Source organism: Phyllostomus discolor, chromosome 3, assembly GCF_004126475.2.
Source record: "Phyllostomus discolor isolate MPI-MPIP mPhyDis1 chromosome 3, mPhyDis1.pri.v3, whole genome shotgun sequence".
Classification (NCBI taxonomy): Eukaryota; Metazoa; Chordata; class Mammalia; order Chiroptera; family Phyllostomidae; genus Phyllostomus; species Phyllostomus discolor.
The window spans coordinates 30,299,545-30,321,486 of record NC_040905.2 but is presented as its reverse complement, the minus strand read 5'-3'; the positions used below and the strand labels follow the sequence as shown (position 1 = coordinate 30,321,486).

General features: G+C 48.3%; 1 protein-coding gene across 1 annotated transcript in view; it reads left to right on the top strand.

Moving 5' to 3' along the window:
* The first annotated feature begins 12,978 nt into the window (after window positions 1-12,978).
* The window catches only part of UBE2QL1 (ubiquitin conjugating enzyme E2 Q family like 1), a 44,121-nt gene continuing 35,157 nt past the window's right edge, over window positions 12,979-21,942 (top strand). The window contains exon 1 of the mRNA XM_028530864.2: window positions 12,979-14,335. Coding sequence (XP_028386665.1) covers window positions 13,562-14,335 — 774 coding nt within the window. The 5' untranslated portion in view covers window positions 12,979-13,561. The remainder of the gene's footprint in view (window positions 14,336-21,942) is intronic.

Genomic DNA, 21,942 nt, shown 5'->3' with positions numbered 1-21,942 from the left:
TATAGTGACTGAATCAATCAAAAAGGATCCTCACTCAACTTGAGTGGTTATTTCACCTCTCAGCAAATGTATTTCCAAAGATGCTCTGTTTTGCAAGATATCATTGTACATTCTAAATTCCACTATCCAAAAACCAAAACAATGTTTATAAAATGAATTTGGAAAAAAAAGAAAATATTAGATGTTCTTCATGAATTCTTATACAGATATTGTTCTGTTTGAAGGCATTCTACTTATAAAACTACACAATAAACCTCAATTCCAACCAGGCTACTCTTTCCTATCAGATAGATGGTAATTGCATACATATATACACATATACATATATATATACATATACACACACATATACATAGATATATTACATATACATGCATTCCATGGCTTACCTATTTATCTGTTTTGAGGAAACAATACCTATCTTTTTATATTGTCTTTTTTATTCTTCAGAAGCTAACTCTGAATAAAATCTCTTTTCAAGAAAAATATCACTGCCTAGAGGAAAAAGCAGCACTGAAAAACTGAAGACTTTTTTCAGAAAAGATGAGATGGCAGTGATAGATTAAGAGGGAGGTCTTACAAGCCTTTGCTTCCAAGCTGCGTGTGAAGGCAGAGAACAGACGAGCCTCGTTCGGTGTTTTGGCTCTTCTGTGCTCAGGTGCACTGGGCCGGCTGGGGCGAGGGCTTGATCGTACCCCAGGGGCTAGGGGAAGAGAAGGAGGGTGTTCACACCATTTAGGAATAACCTAGTCTTGATTACTCACACTGTCGTAGAGGACCATTCCCTTTCTTTTACAAATGCCTTTGTACTGAGTGTTCCAGCATAGCCCACTACGCCTACCTATGAAATGTTTCACTGAGACACACATTTTGAGGTGTGTAGGAGGAAGAGGGGATTGTGTTTTCTTAGTGGAAAATGATGTGGGGCAGAATTTGAATACTGCAGATCAAAGCCTATTTTCTAAAAAATAAACTAATTGAATAGATTCAACTGGATTAGAGTAGGATAAATAAGAAAATAATCACAGTGTCTTCCTGGCGCAGAGGAAGGGTAAGCATCGCTGGGTAGACCTTTAACCCTTAAAAACTGTATTTAAAATAAACTTTGCAAATTTGGCAATGAACAGTAGTATCTTATTTTTTTAAGTGTTTTAAATAGAGGATTCATTTACACATAGTGTAGTGCACAGGTATTACCTGAACAACTCAGTGGGCATTGAAAAACATGTATACCTGTGTAACTTACACCCCAATCAAGATAGTTCCATCACTCTAGAAAGTTCCTCCAAGCTTCTCCCAGGCAAGCCCACTCCTCCACCAGATACACCTTCTGTTCTGATTTCACTCGATCTTAGCCCAAAGACCGAGAAGCAACGTTCTGACTTCTATTACCATAAATTAGTTTTGCTTATTTTTGAATTTCATACCAATGGCATTATGCAGTATGTACTCTTTTATATCTTGCATCTCCCAATCAATATATAGTCAGTATATGATTTCATGGTGAGATTTTTCATATCGTGTGTGTGTCAGTAATTTTTTTTTATCAGTAGTATTCATTGCATAAACATAACACAGTGTGTTTATCCATCTTCCCAGCCAGGGACATTTTCATGGCTTCCAGTTTTGTTTTGAATATTGTGATATAGTTTCTATGCACGTCTGAGTCTTTTTGGACACATGTTTTCAATTTTCTGGGTTATGACAAGGACTGCCTGGCAGCATCAAAGGCTAGGCATCTGCTTAACTTCACAAGAGACTTCTAAACTCTTTTTCAGATTGGAGCATGTTGCACTCCCACTGGCATAACTGCTAGGAAACAAGAAAGAGGGTCACCAGTGGATGTGAAATTCGGAGGGATCCCCAAAGGATAAGAGCATCCTGGAGCGAGTTGTCGGAGAAATTAGTGCAAGGGAGCCACAGCATGCAAGCTCGCTGCAGAGGTGGGTGCTATTTCAGAGTGAGGGAGGTGACGAACAGGATGGGGAATCCAGATAGTCACTAAATGATTCTGGCTGTGCCAGCAATAGGCTGCCCTGGAAGATACACCCAAACTGAGAAGAAAGCAATGGTGCAGCTGGAGACCCCAGGGGGAAATGGGGGCTGCTCACCCAGATGACCAGCTCGCCTTCAGTCACCGTGAAACTGTGCTCCTCATCCTCAGTCACGAAACACCAGATATTCAGGATCTGCCTCTCCCAGGGCGCGAGCAGGTGTTCCTGTGCAATCACATATTCACAGAGATACATCTCCACCAAATGTTAGAGAAAAAGCAAACCTGGCCAAAGAACTACCATCGAAGGAAACAAAGCTAGAAGAATAAAAGGAGAGATTTTAATATATACAACCAATATCTTCAAGAGCAATGTGAGATACAATTTTGTCTGTTCTCTGTCAGTGGACAGCATTTGGGAATGCATTCTTACTGAGTGATTGAATATGTGCATAAACGAATTCATCCAGGAATGAGTATTAAAATAGCAAACGCTGTGTCCCGATCAAAGCGGTCCCCACAGGTGATGCTGCCTCACCAGAAACAGTCTGTGCGGCTTCCCTTGTGTGGAAAGGCAGGCACCGCAGTCAGGGAGGGGCAGCAGTCTCACATGAGTTGTCATTCTGTTGTTCTGGTTGTAGTGATGGATGGTGACCACCATCCTCTCTACTTGCTTCTCAGGCAGGGACTGATTCTCAGTGCCTCTCAGTCTGGGCAGCCTGGGAAGTCCCACACTGACTGGAGGGATGTGACTGCACAAACAATGTATGGGACAGACACCCGGACCGTCCCACACTGGAAAGAGTTGTGACTGCTTTTTGGCAGCCAAGACCATTACAATGCCATAGGGTCACTGAATTCAAATGTTTTCTCAGAATCTGTGATATGAGGTTTAGGAAAGGGTTTTATTCTCAAAGTACAAGAGCCCCTTTGACAGAAAATCAGAGGATAAGAGACTCGGCATAAAATTATTTTAAATACACAGGCAGGGCCGGGGGTAGAGAATAACAAGCTAAATTCTTGCTTAGCTTAAATTCGTGTTACCTAGGTAAAAAAGAGGGGGAAAGCCAGTGTCACACATGCTGATGATTTTGATGGAACGCAGAGGCTGTAATTAGGGGCCATGGTGTTACTGTCCCATCGTGACTCTAGAATCTCGTATTATCCCAGGGTGCGGGAGTATTTGTTTATCTGGATGGAAGCAAGATGTTGATGATGCTGGTGGTTGAGCCAGCAAGTATTTATTTCAGCAGTGATAATTTTGGATTGCTGCTGCTGACTCTCAGTTGCCTCTGTACCTCTAAATCTACGTGTGGGTTTCATTTTGTCCTTTATCTGGTATAAAATATAAATTTTAATTATAAACATTTGTGCAAGAAATTTATGTGTTTTGGACATACGAGATATGTGGGTGGGTTATAATATACACAAGCACAATGACATCAAAAATCCAGAGTAATTCATTAGGAGTAAATGGACCCTTTCGGGAAATAACTAAAGTGTCCCATTTTCATATTTGAAAAGATGATGTGTTTTAGCACACACTGATATTGTGATGATCCCTTCTCTTTGCCTCAGACTCTTATCTCTCTATTAAAACCAGCTCTTGAGTCAACAAACAAGACTAGATGTTTCGTCCTGTTCGTTCTACAGCATGCCCGCAGAGATAACGAGGCGGTGACACTTGCCAGTCTGAGTCAGCTCCCAACTCTTCCAGGGCTTTTTGTCTTAGCGTACATGGCTCAGGGGTCATGTTAACTATTTCTGCCTGGTGGATAGGTGACCGGACAGTGAGCCTCTAGAATAAAGTGTCAGGTAATCCATAAGAGCAGAGTGACCTTTACTGTTTTATACCGCTGCTAAGATAAACAGCAAAAAGGTTCAAAAGATTCCATTATAGTCTAACAGTTTAAAAATGCATACGATAACTCTAAGACATGTTCTCACTTTCAACTAATTATAATATTTCACTCACCACCCCTCAGCTGTGCCAGGAAGCAGAACTGACTTTCCTTTCTTTCTCTTTGGACCTATATTTAGACCTAATATTTAAGGTGGCATTGAATAGAGATGCCACCTTGACATACAATATCAACTGTCATTTCATACTTCCACACAACCGGAAAGTAACTGTCTTTGCCTCGAGCAAAGATGAAAAGGACAGGGAAAATTAGATTATTATCTCTGGAAATCTCTTTAGGACCAAGCAGTTTCTTCTTCAGAAAAGAATGCATGACTCATCTCATCACTCAAGCATTCCTTCAACTGCCAGAGAAAATCTATATTCCATAATTACAAAAGCCATCTCAGGTCCTTTCTTCTCTGCTCCAAAAGCTAAGTATAGCCCAAGAGGAACCCTTCAGAGACTGTCATGGTTCACACAGGTCCTCCAGGTGGTTAGTCCACACCCTGACCTGAGGTTGGATTGGACCCTCTGACTTCGGCAGGTCATAAATGAACAGAGGAGCTCAGATGTCATGCTAGCCCCTGGCAGTCACTGCAGTGGCAGCAGAGGTGAAGCAGCTGCAGACAGAGACAGGCCCCGGGGATGGTGCCATTCCAGCATCAACAGCAGCTCCAGATATAGGCCCCTGCACTCCAGCTCTGTGAGGGGAGGTGCACAACCCTCCTTTGACTTCTTCAGCACCCTGTTTCTTCTTTTATTTTTCAAATACTCCAGTGCCTTAATAACCATCTATCTTTGGAAACATTTAGCATATCTGTGTGTTATGGACTGGACCCTGACTAGTACATGGCTTGGGATCGGGAGTGGGTTTGAAGACTGGAATGACTATTTAACATCTTGGACCTTGAGCACACTGATGGCCTCAAAGCCTGTGGAAAGTGGAGAATTGGTAGTTAGTATAAAGGAGAAGTATCACAGTTCTATGATTGGCACCATCTGTGGTTCCTTGAGATGAAGGCCATGCCTGGGGGAAGCTTTGGGACAGCAAATAACCGCTGCCCTTGACCACTGTGGTGAGAGTGATGATGATAACGGCAAAGCACAGGACGGCAGCTTCTGACTGCAGTGGAGAGAGAGCTTGCAGAGGACACATGGCGAGCTCAGGGACTGGAACTCTCAGCTCAAGAAGAGTCAGAGCAGGCAGAACACTCCACAATGGCCCCAAAGACTGTCATAACTCTTAGAGCTGCAGGACTGGTACTGCTGAAAATCAGTCCCAAAATCTGGTGCTTGAGCTTGCAGAATTATAAAATGCATTGAATTCACAGCTATGCCAGCCCTCTGGTGAATTGGGGCATCAGTTGTAAAGAAGGAGCACCCTGACAACTGAAATGACTTCATTTGGGTTGACTCAGAAAGCTTTGAGAAAACTACCACTCAAAAATCCCTGAGCATCCTTTGCCAGAAGTAGTTTCTCCTCACCTGAATAAGAATACCAGTCTCCTTTGGCTGAAGACCCCATACTACCTGACCCAAGGAAAATGCCTTTCAAGGGAAGACTCAGCAGTCACCTACCACTCCCCATGGGCACCAAATCAGAGCCCAGTTCACCCCAAGGGGACAAATGTCATGTCTCACCCAATAGAAGAAAGTCATATTCCAAAGGAACTGCAAGACAGTGTTAATTATGCTGGTAGAAACCTGTGTCCCAAACTGAAGGGCAGAGTGGAGAACTGGCCAGGTGCCTAATATAGACTGCATGTGTGTGTGTGACCTGAAATCCTTCCCTTTACAGTTTTACTCCCTTAAACTGAGCTATTAAAAAAAAACACTGAAGAAAGTAGGTGTGATGAGGACTTCTAACTGATCCCCAGTGTCCATACCCCCTGTTTCTTTCTAGTGAATTTAAGCTGGCACCTGCTTTCCAGCAAAAGCTACATCTCCCAGACCTTTGGAGCTGGGTATGGAATGGGATGAGGAAGGGTGGTATATTCAGTAACTTCCAGGGCTTCTAGTTATAGTTACTTCCACAATGAGCAGAAAGCAGCAACTAAAGCCACCATGGAAGCCATGTGGTGCCTGGCCTGTTGCATTCAAGAGAAATAAACTTCTGAATGAGCCTTTACATTACTTTTTAAAGGCAAACTCATCAGTGCTGTAACTAATACAAAGTATATTATTGTAAAATATAAATACTCCTAGGGAGCTATGCATTACTTAAAATTTCACATGAATTAGTGTATCCAGGGTGTTTTCCTCCAGCATCCTTGCAGTTAAGTCAGAGACAGCCCAACATGCGGAATGCTGCTCACCCAGCACTTACAGAAGACAGTCTTAATCAATGTCCACATTCTTTTCTCAATCCAACACTTACCCTTCCAAACACCACTGGCAGCTTCCACTACTTGATCCAAGTTGGCAAGGAGATAAAACCCTCTTGCCATCTTGAGTCAGGTTCGTATAGGAATGGCAAAGTGAAGGGAAGGCTTTGAGAACCGGGAGCAGCAGAGGGCCCTGTGAGTTACGGAGTGGCGGATGGCACACAAGGAAAGATGTCATGGAGCTGGGGCTCTGTGCAGGCACTGGTCCAGCAAAGGCAGTTTCCATTGGCTAGAAGTCATATAAACCAGAGTTCTTGCTCACAAACAATAGCATTCACCCACCAAAAAGAATAGATAGATGTCATTTGAAGAATTTCCAGGATCCTCAGAAATTTGATTTGAAGACTACACAACTGAAAAAACACCAAGATTATGTCACTGAACCACCAGGGAGACCCTTTTGTTCCAGCCAGGGCACAAGCATGTAGGTAGAACCATCCACTCTGAGCTGCGAAGCCCCAGGAAGAGTGGCTTCTGCCTCTGAAAGCTGGACCACTGGGTGCACTCACAGGACCCATTCTCACTGGGCCTCCACCTTGTAAACTGAAGTTTCACTCTGGTTCGCTGGATTGTCTAAGACCAAACCATATGCCTGAGACTGGCCACAAGGGAGTCTAGGAAATCAAGCTTCTGGCTTCAAGGAAAGGAGAATCATCAGGAGCTGTATTGATTATCTATTGTTGCATAACATATTGTCCCAAAATGTGATGGCCTAAATGAATAATCTTCTTTCTTATCTCCAAAGTTTCTTTGGATGGGGAACTCAGTCAGGACATAGTTGGGATGGCCTATTTTTGCTCTCCAATGTCTGGGTCCTAAACTAGAAGTCTCAAAGGCGAAGACGAGAATCATCTGAAGACAAGTTCATGCATATATCTGATGCGTGGGTCACCAGCCAGCAGTAATCACAGAACACTGTGGATGGCTCAACGAAAACATGAGAAAAAAACATGCACAGAGACAGACTAGTTTCTGTGGAGAAGTAGGGACAGAATGGCCACCCCCTCTAGTGGGGAGCACGCCGATTTACCATCCAAACCTGCTTTTATTGGGCTTGTTTTGCATAATAATTCAGGTAAAGTGCAGTACTCATTAGGGGGAAGTAAGGAACAATAGATAACAAGGAACTCTGCCAGTCTATTTTGAGTCGGGGTCAAAGAGCTGTAAGACTTTGAGGAACAAACTAACTTCCTCCTTGGACCCCTCTCATTCAACTGAGAGCATTCTAAACAAAGGTTTCACAGGAATTTATGTGTTCTTTCTTAGGCCTGATCACCCAGGGAATCCACCCTTTTCAGCACAGAGCTGCACCACCTTGTCATTGTTTCAGGCTAGGTGGAGCAAGGGAACTAAGGCAACCAAGAGATAAGGAGATTTTCTCCCAGATGATGAGGACTCAGGCTATGTCAAAGCTGAGGAGCGAGGGTCCATCACCCCCTTTTGCTGCAGCCCCCCAAAGTCCTTTTGGGGGGCCTCCCAAGTGATCGTGTCTGTCTTAGATCTTACCCACTTGGGGAATCTTACCCATCTTTGGCTGACCGACCAAGCTTTGGGGTTCAGTTATGAATGAAGCAGTGCTCCTGCCAGGGAGATAAGCTTTTGTCTCCTTGCTGGCTTATGGTTCCAAGGGCATTCCCTTAGCCTTAGCCTAGGCAGGGGTTTCAGCTTCTGATACCAGTCAGGGCAGTTCCCAACATATGTCCAGTGGGTGCTGCTAGCTGTCTGCAAAGACCTTGGCTGGGCTGAAGGCTGGACAATCTCCACCTGGCCTCTTTTAGCAGCTTGGGCTTCCACACAATATGGTGGCTAAATTACCCTGAGAGGAAGCCTTCAGAGCCTACTTTTTCTAATGACTCAGGCTCAGAAGAGACATGACTTCATTGCAAGCTCCTACTCTGTTGTTCAGAGCACTCACAACTCCACCTGTCCAGACTCAATCGGAAGGAACACAGCACCCATCTTTCTGTGAGAAGAGCGAGAGTCAGTAGTAAAAAGAACATGTGGGTTGGGATCAACATATGCCAGCTTTGGGAAATCCAATCTGCCACAGGAGGAAAATTCTCCAAACATAGAAAGGGTGTGCTAAAGTGCTGGTGGACAAAACATAAGGGGGAAGTCCTTCACTAGTTATTTCAGATTAGCAGTGCTTGCCTCATGCTTCACCTTCTTTCCTTCTACCTTCTCTGGCCTTCCTCTCCTCCCTCTCCTCCTTTTCTCCTGCTCTTCGCCTGTGGTGTGTGGCCCCATGAGGATAAGATAGCCTGAGACAAGGCATCAGTGCTGGGCTCCCTCTCCCACCCCGTCTTGGTTGACTTTTGGCAAGATCCTAACTGCAGTGAATTCAGATGTCTGTGCTGTAAAATGAAAGGTTGATTTTTCAATTAAACAACAAAAAAACATGTGTGTGTGCATTGTGTGGCTTGAGAAAATGCAGATGTGAGTGTGGAATGTTTCTTTGTGTCTTCAAGCTCTTTCCTTTAGCAACTGCTGGAGCAGTCTTACTTCTGGAGTAGAAAGTCTCCATCTTTCTATGGAGCTTTTTGAGGGTGCTAAGGATGTCCTCCTGTGAGAACCTCTGCTCCAGGAGGATGGGACTTCCTCCACTGCTGTCTCCATAGTGACTGTATGCAGTAGGTGTTCACAGAGCAATGGTAACAGCACCATCTGGACCAAAGATGTCTGGGTTGGAAACCAGGCTCTGCTGACTCTGGTGCCTTGGTTTACTCATACCTAAAGCAGAGATAAACATGGCACCTACCGAACTAGAGTTGTTATAAAGATTGCTTGGGAAGGCATTTGAAATATGGCAAGTGTCTTCTACGGGCTAGCTTTGATGATCAATACATGAATGGCATAATACGTTATGTGACCTGATAATATCAGACAGCCACACTATACTGCTCTGCAGTGAATTCTTTTGGCAGAAAATGTTTTGTTTTATTTTTTCATTTTGACTGTGATCTTAACACCTTCATTCAGAAGAATAAACAATGTACATGAGTTGAGGGCAGGTCTTTTGAGGCGGTCTGGTTGATGCCTTGGTGACCCTATGAGATTGGGGCTCACAAGGAAACAGGGCCAATTGGGGAAACTGTCCTTTGAGGCAGAGAATAAACGAGTGAACCTCAGATCTGCGTCTTTTTACAAAAACATCCCCTGGAGACAGCTGGCCCCTGATTCAAATGCTCTTGGGAGCGTCACTGGCAGTTACAGTGCAGTTCCCCAGACAATCAGCAGTTGTGATAACCGGAGTCCCCTCCTCCCTCCCTTTCTACCTTTCTTGGCAGATTGGCCCAGGGTCCTCTGCAGACATTCAATAATCATCCCGCTCCCCACCTCATCATTGCTTGTGAACCGAGGCAGAGCCAGAGACCCACTGCTGTCCCTAGAGATTCTTTTATTTAACTAAATGTTCTCAATTCGTCTGTCCTAATGTAAATGTAATGTTCAATAAGCTAATTTTTTAAATTTGCTAACAAATTTTTTTCATCATAACTGTAATATATTCCTTTTCAGGGTACTTGAAGATCAAGTAGAAGAGAATAACTGTAGCAACAAAATGCAGCTGCTACACTTTGTTGGGCTAGTGAGCTGAAACTTTCTAGAATCTCCTGGGACAGGAGAAGGAGGCGGATTTAGGAACCACACAGGCTCCTCTCCCCACCCTGCCCTACCATTACGTCACTGAAGCAAAGGTTTAGGTCCATGAGCTAGAGCAGTGATTTTCACCTCATGCCACATAAACTGATTACTGAAATTCTGTGACTCTCCTGGCTGGTGCAGCTCAGAGGATTGAGCGCGGGCTGTGAACCAAAGCATCACAGGTTCGATTCCCAGTCAGGGCACATGCCGGGGTTGCAGGTCACCGTCCCCAGCAACCACGCATTGATGTCTCTCTCTCTCTCATTCTCCCTCCCTTCCCTCTCTAAAAATAAATAAATAAAGTCTTTTAAAAATTTTTTAAAAAAGAAATAACACTTAAAAATGTTTTTTAAAATTTTAAAAAATTCTGTAGCTCGCCAAAAATGTAATTCTGCCCTACTGACAAAAAAATGGGTATAATGTTGATTGATTCACACCAGATGGCTACTGTTTTGTTGACTTCTTGTTGTATTGTTGTGTTAGATTGTCACTTTTTATTGGACAACCAAGGGAAAAGAGGTCAGTGCCCCTGACTAAATAGTCAGGCGGTACACTTTCTAAAAACTTCTCGCAGCACACCAGGGTGCCACGGTGCACCGGGTGGAAATCGCTGGGCTAGAGGGCTGAGAAGAGAATAAACTGACATTGTAACTATTACCATTTAAATTTTTTTCCTTCTAGTCTTTTTTCCTACACATAGTTTTATGTAGTTGCAGCCACAGTGTGGATATAATTTTGCACTCTGCCTTCCCACCCAAAATTATTATGTAGGTTGTAAATATTTTCATTTGCTATATAAATATGTTATAACTATAAAATTATTGCTGCATAATATATCCTCAAGTGGATTAGGTGTCATTTACTAAACACTTCCCCTCTGATTGTAACATATGGTTATTTATGATTTTTAAATAACATGCAGCTTTAGTCCTTTAAAGAGATGACCAGAGATTCCGTGTGACAGATACACGAACAGTAAGATGACCCCCATCTCCTGCATTGGTCTGTCCTGCTTTGGCTTCTGGTCCCAGCATCATTATTAATTGTGGCTCTTTTATCCTCAGAAAAAATCTGCATTCAGACAATAAATTATGTTATCACCCTAGCAATATTTCCATTCAAAAATAAAGGCCTTATAAACAGCTCCTCCAGATTTCAGTTAAACCACACCAGGTGAGACCCCTGAGACTCACCCAAGGTCAGCTGGCTCTGTGGCATCGATCCTCACACCTGAGGAGGCTTTCTCACCTCCACCTTGGGGACTAGGGCTGATGGCCCTACCAGGTCACAGACCCACTCATGCAGTGTGCTGAGGCAGCTGGTCCAGGTACACCCCTGAGCTGGGTCAGCTGCTGAGCCTCTACAAAACTCAGTTTCTTCACTAATAAAATGGGACCTTCCCATACCCTTCTTCCCCTGGGTTAAATGAACCCAGTCCTTAAGAGACAGACATTTTCATCTTCCTTCTCAACCTATCTTTTTAAAATAGAGCTAGATAAGAGCAAAGCCTTGGAAAAAGCCCAGGAGACCCAGACAAACAGACTTGCAGGCAGTTGCAGCTGGGACTCCACCACCAGCCATCGGTCTCGCAGGGGCCCACTGCACTGCCCAGTTCCACCCACTTGAAGACAGCCTCTGTAAAAATGCACCTTTGTGTTCGGTCACCTCTCCAGGGAACAGCACTGCAGGGTGCAGGTGCCTCCTTCGTGCCTGCCACAGCTCGAGAGGCTTACGCTGACACCTGACTCTCCCAGCGGGCAACCCGGAAAACCAAACCCCAGGCCCGTACTGGTGTCCACAGTGGCCTAATGAGTCATTTTTCACAGCGAAAATCTGTAATAAATTGGAAAAAGTGAAAATGATCAAGGCGGTTTTAAAAAATCGTGGTGACAGCAGAATGAACACACTCTGCTGATAAACTTAGGGGCTTCCCAAGTTGAAATCCAACCAGGTACAGCGGTGAAGTTTAGAACCCTGAGCCATTCAGGTGTACATGGTAATTGTTCCTGTATTTCACAGGTTACCTCTGCCTCTCACCATCGCGGAGCTTGACCGAACACACTACACCCGGCATGGCAGCACGCTTCCCGCAAGCACGGAAGCTTCGCCAGTCCCCAGGTTGTTTCAGCTTCCGATGCTCTCTGAACGTGCATTTTACTTGAAATTTTCACGGATAAAAATAAGTTTCAAGGGTTAAAGACAGAAAGGGAGCGGAAGAAGGGAAGCATCCAGGCCGAAGGAGGCTCTCCTCTTCCGCGGACAGTCCTGAGGTCAGCCGGGGGTACCCAGGACTCGAGCGTCTCAGAGGGGCCTGTTCGGCGCCCTGAGCGTCTGCAGGCGCCAGCGTTGGACTCGTTTCCGCCTAGCCTTTTGGAAAGGAATCAGAAGCCAGTGCTTGGCGGTCGCCTCCTCCCGGGACCCCTTTACAAAACGCAGGAACCTTCCTGCTTGCGGGACCACAGAGGAGCCCACCCGGGCAGAGGAATTAATTAGCATACCACTAACCCTTTAAGGTTAACTGCAGGGACTTCTGGAGATTGCGGCGGGCGCGATTCCACATCCTCCACCCCTGGCCAGGATTCTTTGATCCGTCTTTATGAAAGCGTCCCCCTAGTCCCGGCCCCTGACGGATCAGGACGGCCGTCCAGGACATCGAGTCCATCTGGTGCCAGGGAATCAGTAATCGGGCTGCTTTGCGGGCTTCCCCGAACCTCTTCCCTTTCGGATTATTCTAACGAGGTTAAGTGAGGCAGGTGGCTCCGGCCGGGCGAAGGGGTGGGAGGTCGCAGCGCGCGCGGATACTGGCGAGGAGAACTCGAGTCTGTGACAACCCTATTACCGCTCTCACACGTCCCTTCTTCAGCCCCTCCCTCGCCCCCGCTTCTTCGAGCTGTTAAGCCTCGCGTGCTGAGACCCCACTGCCCGCACGCCGCCAGCCCTGCGCACCGCTGTCTCCCCCCAGCGGCCGAGTGCGTGTCGCCGCGGGAGACGGGCAGCGGGAGGGCGGCGGGGCTGCACGGCGCAGGCAAGCCCGCGGCTCCGCCCCGCGTCTCCCCTCCCCGCCGGCAGAGCCGCCCCCTCCGCACCGCGCTCGGCTCAGACGGAGCAGCCGCCTCTGCAATGTCAGCAGCCGCAGCGGCGGCGGCAACGCGAGCGGCAGCGGTCGGGGCCCCGCGGTAGCCGCCAACGCCGCACGGCCCGGCGGGCGCGCACCGCGCTAGGCAGCGGCCACCTTCCTGCCCTAGGGGCTCTGTGGGCGACTCTGCGCGCACCCGCGCTGCGCTCGGACGTCAGGCCAGCCCGGGCTGCGGCCGCGCACAAAGGACCGCAGACATCGGGCTCCGGGGACTGAGCCCAGGGAACAGCCTGGGGACAGCCTGCCACGCCGCGTACCCTCCTGGCCTCCACTCCCCGGGCGGCCGGAGCCCAAGCCACAGCGGGCCCCGTCATATGACAGCAGCGATACCGCAGCTGCAGAGCGCGCTTGCTGCCCGCTCCTCTGCGCCACGACCACTGGCACCCCGGGTGACCCGCGCAGCGTCCCGCTGAGTGGTCGGCCCGTCTCCGCCGCCCGCGCCTCGGCTGTCGGGCTCCGGGGGCAGGAGCCGAGGGAAGCCCCGAGCCGGCGCCGAGCCTAAAATGGCCACGCTGCTCCGCAAAATCGGGCTCATTCGCCTGCACAACCGGGACACCGAAGACCCCAAGCACCACCACAACCATCGCGGCGGCGGCGGCCAGCAGAGCGCGTCGCTGCGCGGTAAGAGCGGCACCAAGAGCAGCAGCCACAAGCAGCAGCAGCACCCCCCCGGGGGCGCGGGCGACTCCAGCCCCGGGCCGGGCAAAGGCAAGGGCAAGCGCGCGCCGGAGCTGGCCCCGCGCGACAAGCCGCCGCAGCCCGCAGCGGGGGCGGCCGGGGCGGCGGGCGCCGGGGGCCCCCGGGATCAGGCGGCGGGCGCCAGGGCGGGGCCGGGCCCTGCTGGGGCGGCAGCGGCGGCGGGCGGCAGCCTAGTGCCCGCCGCGCGCCAGCAGCACTGCACGCAGGTGCGCAGCCGGCGGCTCATGAAGGAGCTGCAGGACATCGCGCGCCTCAGCGACCGCTTCATCTCCGTGGAGCTGGTGGACGAGAGCCTCTTCGACTGGAACGTGAAGCTGCACCAGGTGGACAAGGACTCGGTGCTGTGGCAGGACATGAAGGAGACCAACACCGAGTTCATCCTGCTCAACCTCACCTTCCCCGACAACTTTCCCTTCTCGCCGCCCTTCATGCGGGTGCTCAGCCCGCGCCTGGAGAACGGCTACGTGCTGGACGGCGGTGCCATCTGCATGGAGCTGCTCACGCCCCGCGGCTGGTCCAGCGCCTACACGGTGGAGGCCGTGATGCGCCAGTTTGCTGCCAGCCTGGTTAAGGGCCAGGTAAGCGGGAAGGGGCTGTGGCGGGCGCCCGCGATCCTACCCGCTGGGCTGGCGGGGCTGGCGGGGCTGGCCGTCTCGCTCCGAGTTCGGGCTGCTCTTGTGCGCGGGGCTCCAGCCCGGAGACTCGAGAGACTTCCCCGAGCCTCCGCTTCTTTTCCCGAAGCCTCATCTTCATTTCCTACTTTTCCAGCTCGTCTCTCTCTGTCCCCCAACCTGTCTCCTCTGGTTTGCTCACTCTGTCCTTGTCTCTCCATAATCCTCATGCTTTCCCGTCCTACCCTCTTCTCCATTTTCTCCTCCACCTCTTTTCCCACTTACCCACCCCCCCCCCCGTCGTCCCTCAGCCCTACCCTTCTCCCGTCTGTCCTCTAGCCTCTTCTCCATCCCCCCATCTACTCCTCTCTCTCCTGCCCTCCGCCTCTCTCATCTCTGCCTCCCGCTCTGCCTTTCCCCCTTCTCCGTCCCCAGTCTCCTCCATTCTCCTCTTCCTTCCCTCTCCCATTCCCTCACCTGCTTCTTTTATCTCCTTTCCCCATAATGTCTGTAAAGGTGGAACTTTAAGTGTAACTCCAACCTAGTTTAGTACCAGATGTCCAACCCAGGTATCCAAATGTCCAGATGTCCAACCCAGGTATCCAAATGTCCAACCTAGTTTACTACCATACACACACACACACACACACACACACACACACACACACACAGCTTTCCTCCCCAACTTCCCAGGTGGGTGCTTGCCCCGTGGTGTGCTCTGCAGAGGCTGCCGGCGCTGGTGAATCTGCTCCCTGACCCTGTACGCTTTTCCTGAGCAGCAGCTAAGGTAAAGGTGAAAATTTTGCTCTTGAGAAATTTCACTGGTGAGGCAGAGATGTGATGTGAGTGCTTCCTTAGGGACAAGGCCAGAGCCTACCAGGGAAATGCCTGGCACCTGCCCCTTCCAGGACCTTCACCTCTGGGGTAGACAGATATTCAAGGCCTCGGTCTCTTTCAGGCCTGTTTCTTCCTTTGGTCTCCTGGTGCCCAGTGGTTAAATACTTTATCAGAGCTTAAGATTTTTATTAAATAAGAGGCAAGTTCGATGCCTGAGTCCCCTCGCCTATTGCACCAGATGGCAGCTCTACTGAGAAGAAACCCCATAGGACTTGAGAGCCTAGAATGAATGAAACTTCCTGAAATACGCTCCCACCTGGCTGCAGACAGGCGCGTGAAGGTTTTATCTCCCCACGTTATGTGCTCTTGATTGTGTTCGAGTTGGCTGATGTTTTCCCAAGACGTTATTAAACATTACTTAATAAAATCATATTTCCATATGGGCATCTTTTAGATGTACAAAGAACAATTGTTTCGTTTAAAAGACTGAATGGCCTCAATTTGGTCTTTCTACAGCCAGCATATCAGAAGCCATCAGTAGTCCCCTGTCACCTGCCTTTGTCCCTTTCACTGCAAGATCTTTCACACTAATCAAATAATGCTTGTTCTGCCAATTTCACTAGAGCTGGAGCCCCTGGGATACCAAGCAAATAGCATCCTACCTCCAGTGAAGGGCACTTAATTCTTGACTGAGGTCTGGTGTTACCAAGTAAGTCTCCTGCTAGAGTATCGTTTCTGGGGTTTAGGTTCCACTTAATTCCTGAGTTAGGAATAGGATCAATGTGACAGGTCTGGAGGGACATGTCGACATGTCTAACTGAGCGAGGTTTAACTCATTAACGTCAGAGGAATCTGCAGTTCTGTCGTTCAATGCTGGCTCTAATGTAAGGTGCCTGGGAGTTGATCCAAGACGCAGGGAGGAGAGGGGAGTCTTAGTTTGTTTTTCAAACAATTTACACAAAGGATGTGGAAGAATGTTTCACAGAAACGAGTTTGTTATTTGGTTCTGAAATCATTGCTGATCAGAAGTCGCTGGAGCAGTCTCTTACCTTTTTTCATTCTTCACAGTGAAGATGACTTTTGGGATCGGGGGAGAAAATGTCATTTATTTCATGGCATCACAGGATCACACCAATTTAGACTTGGACAAGATCCTAGAGGTCGCCTGGACCGCAGCCTCCATTTTAAAAGATGCAGGAAAGTAAAGATCTCAAATGAGAACTAAGAAAGTTCTTTTTTAAAGGATGTGTCTTAGTAAGTTAAGTGTTTTCCATGTTTACATTAATGTTGTGAATAATTGTTCTGTTAGTGCCCATGTACTTCTGTTAAAGTAGGCATGCCCTTGTATCTGTATTCCTTTTCCTTGTATTTAAATTGAGAGTCTTGCATATAGCTTGCAAGTTAGAGACCTCAGGTGATGAAAGTAATTATCAATAAAATTTCATTTATTCATTTCAAAATCTTACCCAATTGAACTCAGGGCCCTCCACCTAGCATATTGTTATATTACCTGTCCTAATTTCTAGTGCAAAAAAATATCTGAAATGAAGGTGAGAACTCAGCAAGTTTTTTAAATACCAATTCAATTTCTTTGTGTTTCCCATGCTGACTTTAACATCCAAAAGCAAGGAATGCAGGGTGTGCATAAACTATTGGAAACACAATGCAAGAGTAGAAAATGAAGTCAATAATGTTGCAGGATTCTGTGCACAAAGGCGGTTCAGGAATCTGAGCAGTACTGCGCCTTTCCCACCGTTAGGAACGCCCGCCCTACCTGCAGACTGCTCATTGCAGCACTGTAGTTACCAAGTGATTTCCATAGTAAAAGGGACTAGGCTTTGGGAAGGCACTCAGAACACCTGATTCTGTGTCCCAAGAGGAACAGGACTGCTATCAAACGAGTGATTACTCTGAAAGAATGAATCATTCGTTCTAGTGCATTCCTCCATCTGTTGGCATGTCTTTTTAGGATTCAGTTTTTCTTAAAGTCAGAAAAGGCTCCTTTTTTTTCCTTTCGTAATTGCTCAGCTTAACTTTCTGAACTGAGGACGCACCAAGTTGATTTTGTTCCTATACCTTTAGAGAAATTGAAAACTAACATTAAGGGGTTCGTTGGTAATATTGTGAACAGATCCACTTAATTGTTTTGTGGACAAAATAAAAGTTGGTGTTTCTCACGTAGGATCAGCTCAGTCCTCTCACCAGACCTGTACCTGACTCTTCGGCCCATGTCATCAGAATCTCTGGTACGCTGCCTCGGGGACTGTGGCTGCTTCCAGTCCAGTCAGTGAGAATGTCTTGTGCACTACATTCCATGTGGAGACAGTGACGTGCTGGTGTGTTTGCCTCCTGTCCGGGACAAAGCCTCTTTTGACTAATAGAAACACTTTAGGGGACTCTTTTGCTTCTGGACAATTGGATGAAAATCCCTGTACTTTTTAAATGAACTGGTGGCTGAGTTCAAAGTTTCAGTCATTACTTACACCCTTTGTCATTTACTGAACCCAAAGGAGACAGTCCACAGCTCCCATACAGGACTTTCGACATCCAAATGTTAGCAGTTTGTCTTAAAACTAACATCAGGTGCACTGTCAGCATAGTGCTTGCACCTAGCAGGCAGCCTCAGGTAGAAACCACCGTGGACAGAGCCTGTGACCCTGCCACTGGAGGGTCCTGCCCAAAGTGCTCGGAGCTCACTGGTCTGTCCTCTGGGTGTGGAGTCTGGGATAACTGGAGGACTGGAAAGAGACCCTCTTCTTGCAGCTGTATGAGTAGAAGCGTCCCCCAAAGCCACTTGAGGGACTACTAATTCAGGGTTCTGTTTCCATACCTGCTCACCTCCCAAGTGTCCCCCTTTTCATTAGCCAGACATGGCCAGGGGCAGGGGACCAGATGGCACTCCTCTATCCCCTCAGAGCCAACCGCAGGACTGGGCCCACCGTAAAGATGGTCATAGTAATATCAGCAGTGGCCAACATCTGTGTGCTCTGTCTGGGGCGTGTTCTGGGCCAGCTAAGCACTGAGACTATCACTTGGTTCTACTGTTTTGATGGTCACCGTACAGGTGAGGTAACTGCCACTCCACACAGTTAAGTGACATTAATACAAGACCAGCAATGAGAGGCAAGGCTGTGAAAATCAACCCACCCGAGCAAAAGCTGTCAGGAATGGCAGTCGAGCCCGCCCACCCAAGGACACTGCACTCTCCAGGCAGTCCTCTGATCTGTGACCTGTGCCATAAGCCTTTGTGTCCACACAACACACATGTGCAGCCAGCTGTCAGCAGAAGACTGAGAACAACAACACTGACACAGCCTCGGATCTTAGCGTTTGAACTAAAACTTGGTCAGGGGTGCCAGGATGGTTGCATTTGCCGGACAGACAGCACGAGTTCCTGGGGCTTATGCGTAAAGAAAACTGGCAGATGTGGCCACTCGCCAGAATGTGATGAGGAGGTAAAGGGCTCTACAGGTCAGCTTTGGTTGTAGAGTGCTTCTCCAAGGTTCACGTTAGGCCTTAAAGGGGGCTGTACCAATGGTGGCACAGGTAATCGTGTGTGTGAGCACACACGCACACCCACACAAAGTCATCTTCCAAACTTTTTCCAAAGTATGAGGCCTAGAAACAGCATTTTACTTATGACTGCAACATTTCAGGTCTTATCAAAAAAAGCGGTGAAGATGGACAGCACTTTGGGTTCCTAAGATGTACAGGATCTAAACTATTATAACTGACACATGCTTTAAAAGCCCTGTACTAGTTTGCTGGAGCTGCTGGAACAAAATAGCACAGACTGACAGCCTTAACCAGCAGAAATGTAGCGTCTCAGTTCTGGAGGGCAAAAGTCTGAGATGAAGGGTTGGTCCCTTCCCGGGGTGAGACAGAGATGCTGCTCCAGGCCTCTCCTTGGCGTGTAGATGGCTGTCCTCTCCCTGTTTCGCTTCACATCTCTTCCTTCTATTTGTGTCCTAATCTCTTCTCATAAGGACTCCGGTCATATTGGATTAGGGCCTACCCTAATCACCCCAGTTTCACTTGATTGCCTCCAAATTCTGAGGTGCTGGGGGTAGGACTCCAATGTGAATTTTGTTGGGACACAGTGCAGCCCAGAAGGAGTCCAAACAGGAACTCCTTAAGCAATTTAACCTCTTGTTTCTCTAGAGGCTGTGCTGGTTTGCCAAGTAACATAAGTGAAGGCAATCATGTGAACACAGAGACACTGAGGAAGGTGAGGAGGGCCAACCTGGAGTGCACCTTGGGACAGAGACATGGCAGCCCCTTGAGAGGGAGGCTGGAGAACCTGGAGCGGAAATGATGATAACCTGGGGTGGGTTGCGCGTGTGCTCACCCAAGCAGAGTGGACTTGCCGGGGAGGGGTTCTGTGAGTCACTGTGGTTTTGTTCTGTGCCATGTGTGGGTGATGGAGAGATTTACCCACCAGGATGACTCTTCGGCTTGAGGTATCCAGGTGCTTGACTGTTCAGAGGGAAAAAAAATAGCTCATTCTGCTATCAAGTAGGGCAGGCAGGAGGATGCAGACGGGACTCTACATCCTAAAAATAGTCCCACGCCAACTTGGCAGCCCCGCAGCTCTGCTCCCTGGCACTGCGCTCCTCCCAGGGCTGATGGGACAGTTAATAATAGTAGCAACTCCCTTGGCCCCAAGTTGTCAACTTCTGAGAATCTAAACTTGCAAGAAGAGGATGCAAATGCATTTCTGTTTGATTTCCTGGTTTATATTAGGGATGTGAGAGGTTTATTTTTCCTTTCAAGGAGCAGCATAGTTTGGGGGCTTATGTTTGTTTTTGTTAGTGGAAGGTGTGAAGGTGGACAATAAGTTGAAGTTCACTGTAAAGTCTGAGAGCCACAACCCAGTGTGCCCTTTCTCACCCCCGGGAACAGGTGTGTGTGAATTCAGTAAGGCAGTCCTGGGTACCACATTGGGGATGGCTAATTTATTTTCTTCTTTAAAAAAAAAAACAGCTAGTGACAGGGGTCTCTTTGAGCCACACTTCAAATCTGAGTCCTAGAATTTTGCTACGGTGATGAGGTAGTGAGGAGGGAGGAGGAGAGGTGACAGGTGTAACTCCTTTCCTCTCTGTCAGTGGTTCTCGCCTGATGGTAACTTCGATGCCCTGGGGAGCGTTTAAATTATTCCAGTGCCAGGGCCATACCTCAGAGATTCAGACTTCCTGGGAGAGGCTTGTTGGAAAAGCTCCTGTATGATTCTACTGGGCAGTCAGTGTGGGAAAAGCCACCTGGACCAGTAATTCATCGTTCCCAGGTCCACCCATCTGGGATGCATCCTCCCACCGGCAGCCACGGCAGGGAGCCTCAGGAGGCGGTGGGTGTACTCAAAGCCCCAACCTCCCCCCTTTTACCTTGATTGGGTTCAGTGCCCTCTGTCAACCCCAACAGAGCCCCCTGGAAGCCCTGCCATCATGAATCCAAGTCCTTCCTCCCTAGACAGCACGTGCAGACCAAGACGGGGTATGAACCCTGCAAAAGGCCATGTGCTCAAGATGGTCACTCACTCCTCACTAGACACAGCTGGGAGCACTCGAGTATGGACCACGCAGAACTGTGCACAGTCAGCTAATTCGCACGGCGCAGGTGTGGAGCGCTAGGCACACAGGGATGACTAGAGACACATAAAGTGCCTGACACCCAGGAATGCCTCTCCAGTGGCGATAATGCAAGCCCATTCGTGTGTCTTTGACATGGCAGGAAGCTTTGCAGTTATATTTTGCTCGATATTTAGGTAAGTGCAGTTTTTTAATATATGTGGGCTGTGTGTGCACTGGGGGCTTGGGAGAGGTGGGGTCCTGGGGCCCGCAGCATCTTCAAACTTCTGTATGACTTTCCCAGAGGGAACTTGACTCTAGAGACTCCCAGAGACTTACCTCTGATGTTGGGGGCTGGCCTAGTTTTGAACACTGTTTTGTTGCTAATAAATGGAAAGATCAGGCGTTTTTCAAAACACACAAAGCAGTTGTTGTAAGAGCAGAAATATTTCTAGTAATGGCTATGCTTTCCTACCAGGGAGTCAGCAAACTAGATAAGGTTTTGTTCCTTTTTTTTCCCCATTGTCACACATTTCATTCATTCATATATTCATTCACGTTCAGCACCCATTTGCTGAGGGCCTAGCGTGACTTGTGTGCTACAGCCACATCACCCTTGGCATTCCCAGGGTGACTCCCATTTCGTGTGGCATTTCATCCTCTTGGCCATCTCTCAGGCCGGCTACTTTGGGGAGGCCAAGAAGAAACAAGGTGAGCTGAACAGGAGGACCAAAGACCCTAGAATGAGAAAGTCAGGGGATGAAGCAGATCTGGGACCAATGACGTGGCAAAGGACCGAAAGAGGAGGGGTCCACGTGGGGACCGAGTGAGGTTGTCCCCACCCAGCAGGTCTAGGCACAAGCAGGGAGCAGGTTTAATGGGGACTCTTCCATCCGTGATTGTCTAGCCCAGCTTTTTCCGTCTGCCCTTTGCTCCTGCCTCAGTAGATGCTGTGACCTCCACTTGGACTTCTGCACTGCCCCATGCTGTCTCTCCGCCTCCTTCCATCCTTCCTACTGCCATTGTCCTTGTTCCTCTAAAATGCAGACCTGGCACTCTCACACCTTGACTGTGACCCTGACAGCACAGACCCCAAGCCCCCAGTGCTGCCCACCCACAGTGGCACTCCAGCACCACAGTGTCCTCCACAGAGGTCCCTCTCCCACCAATCCC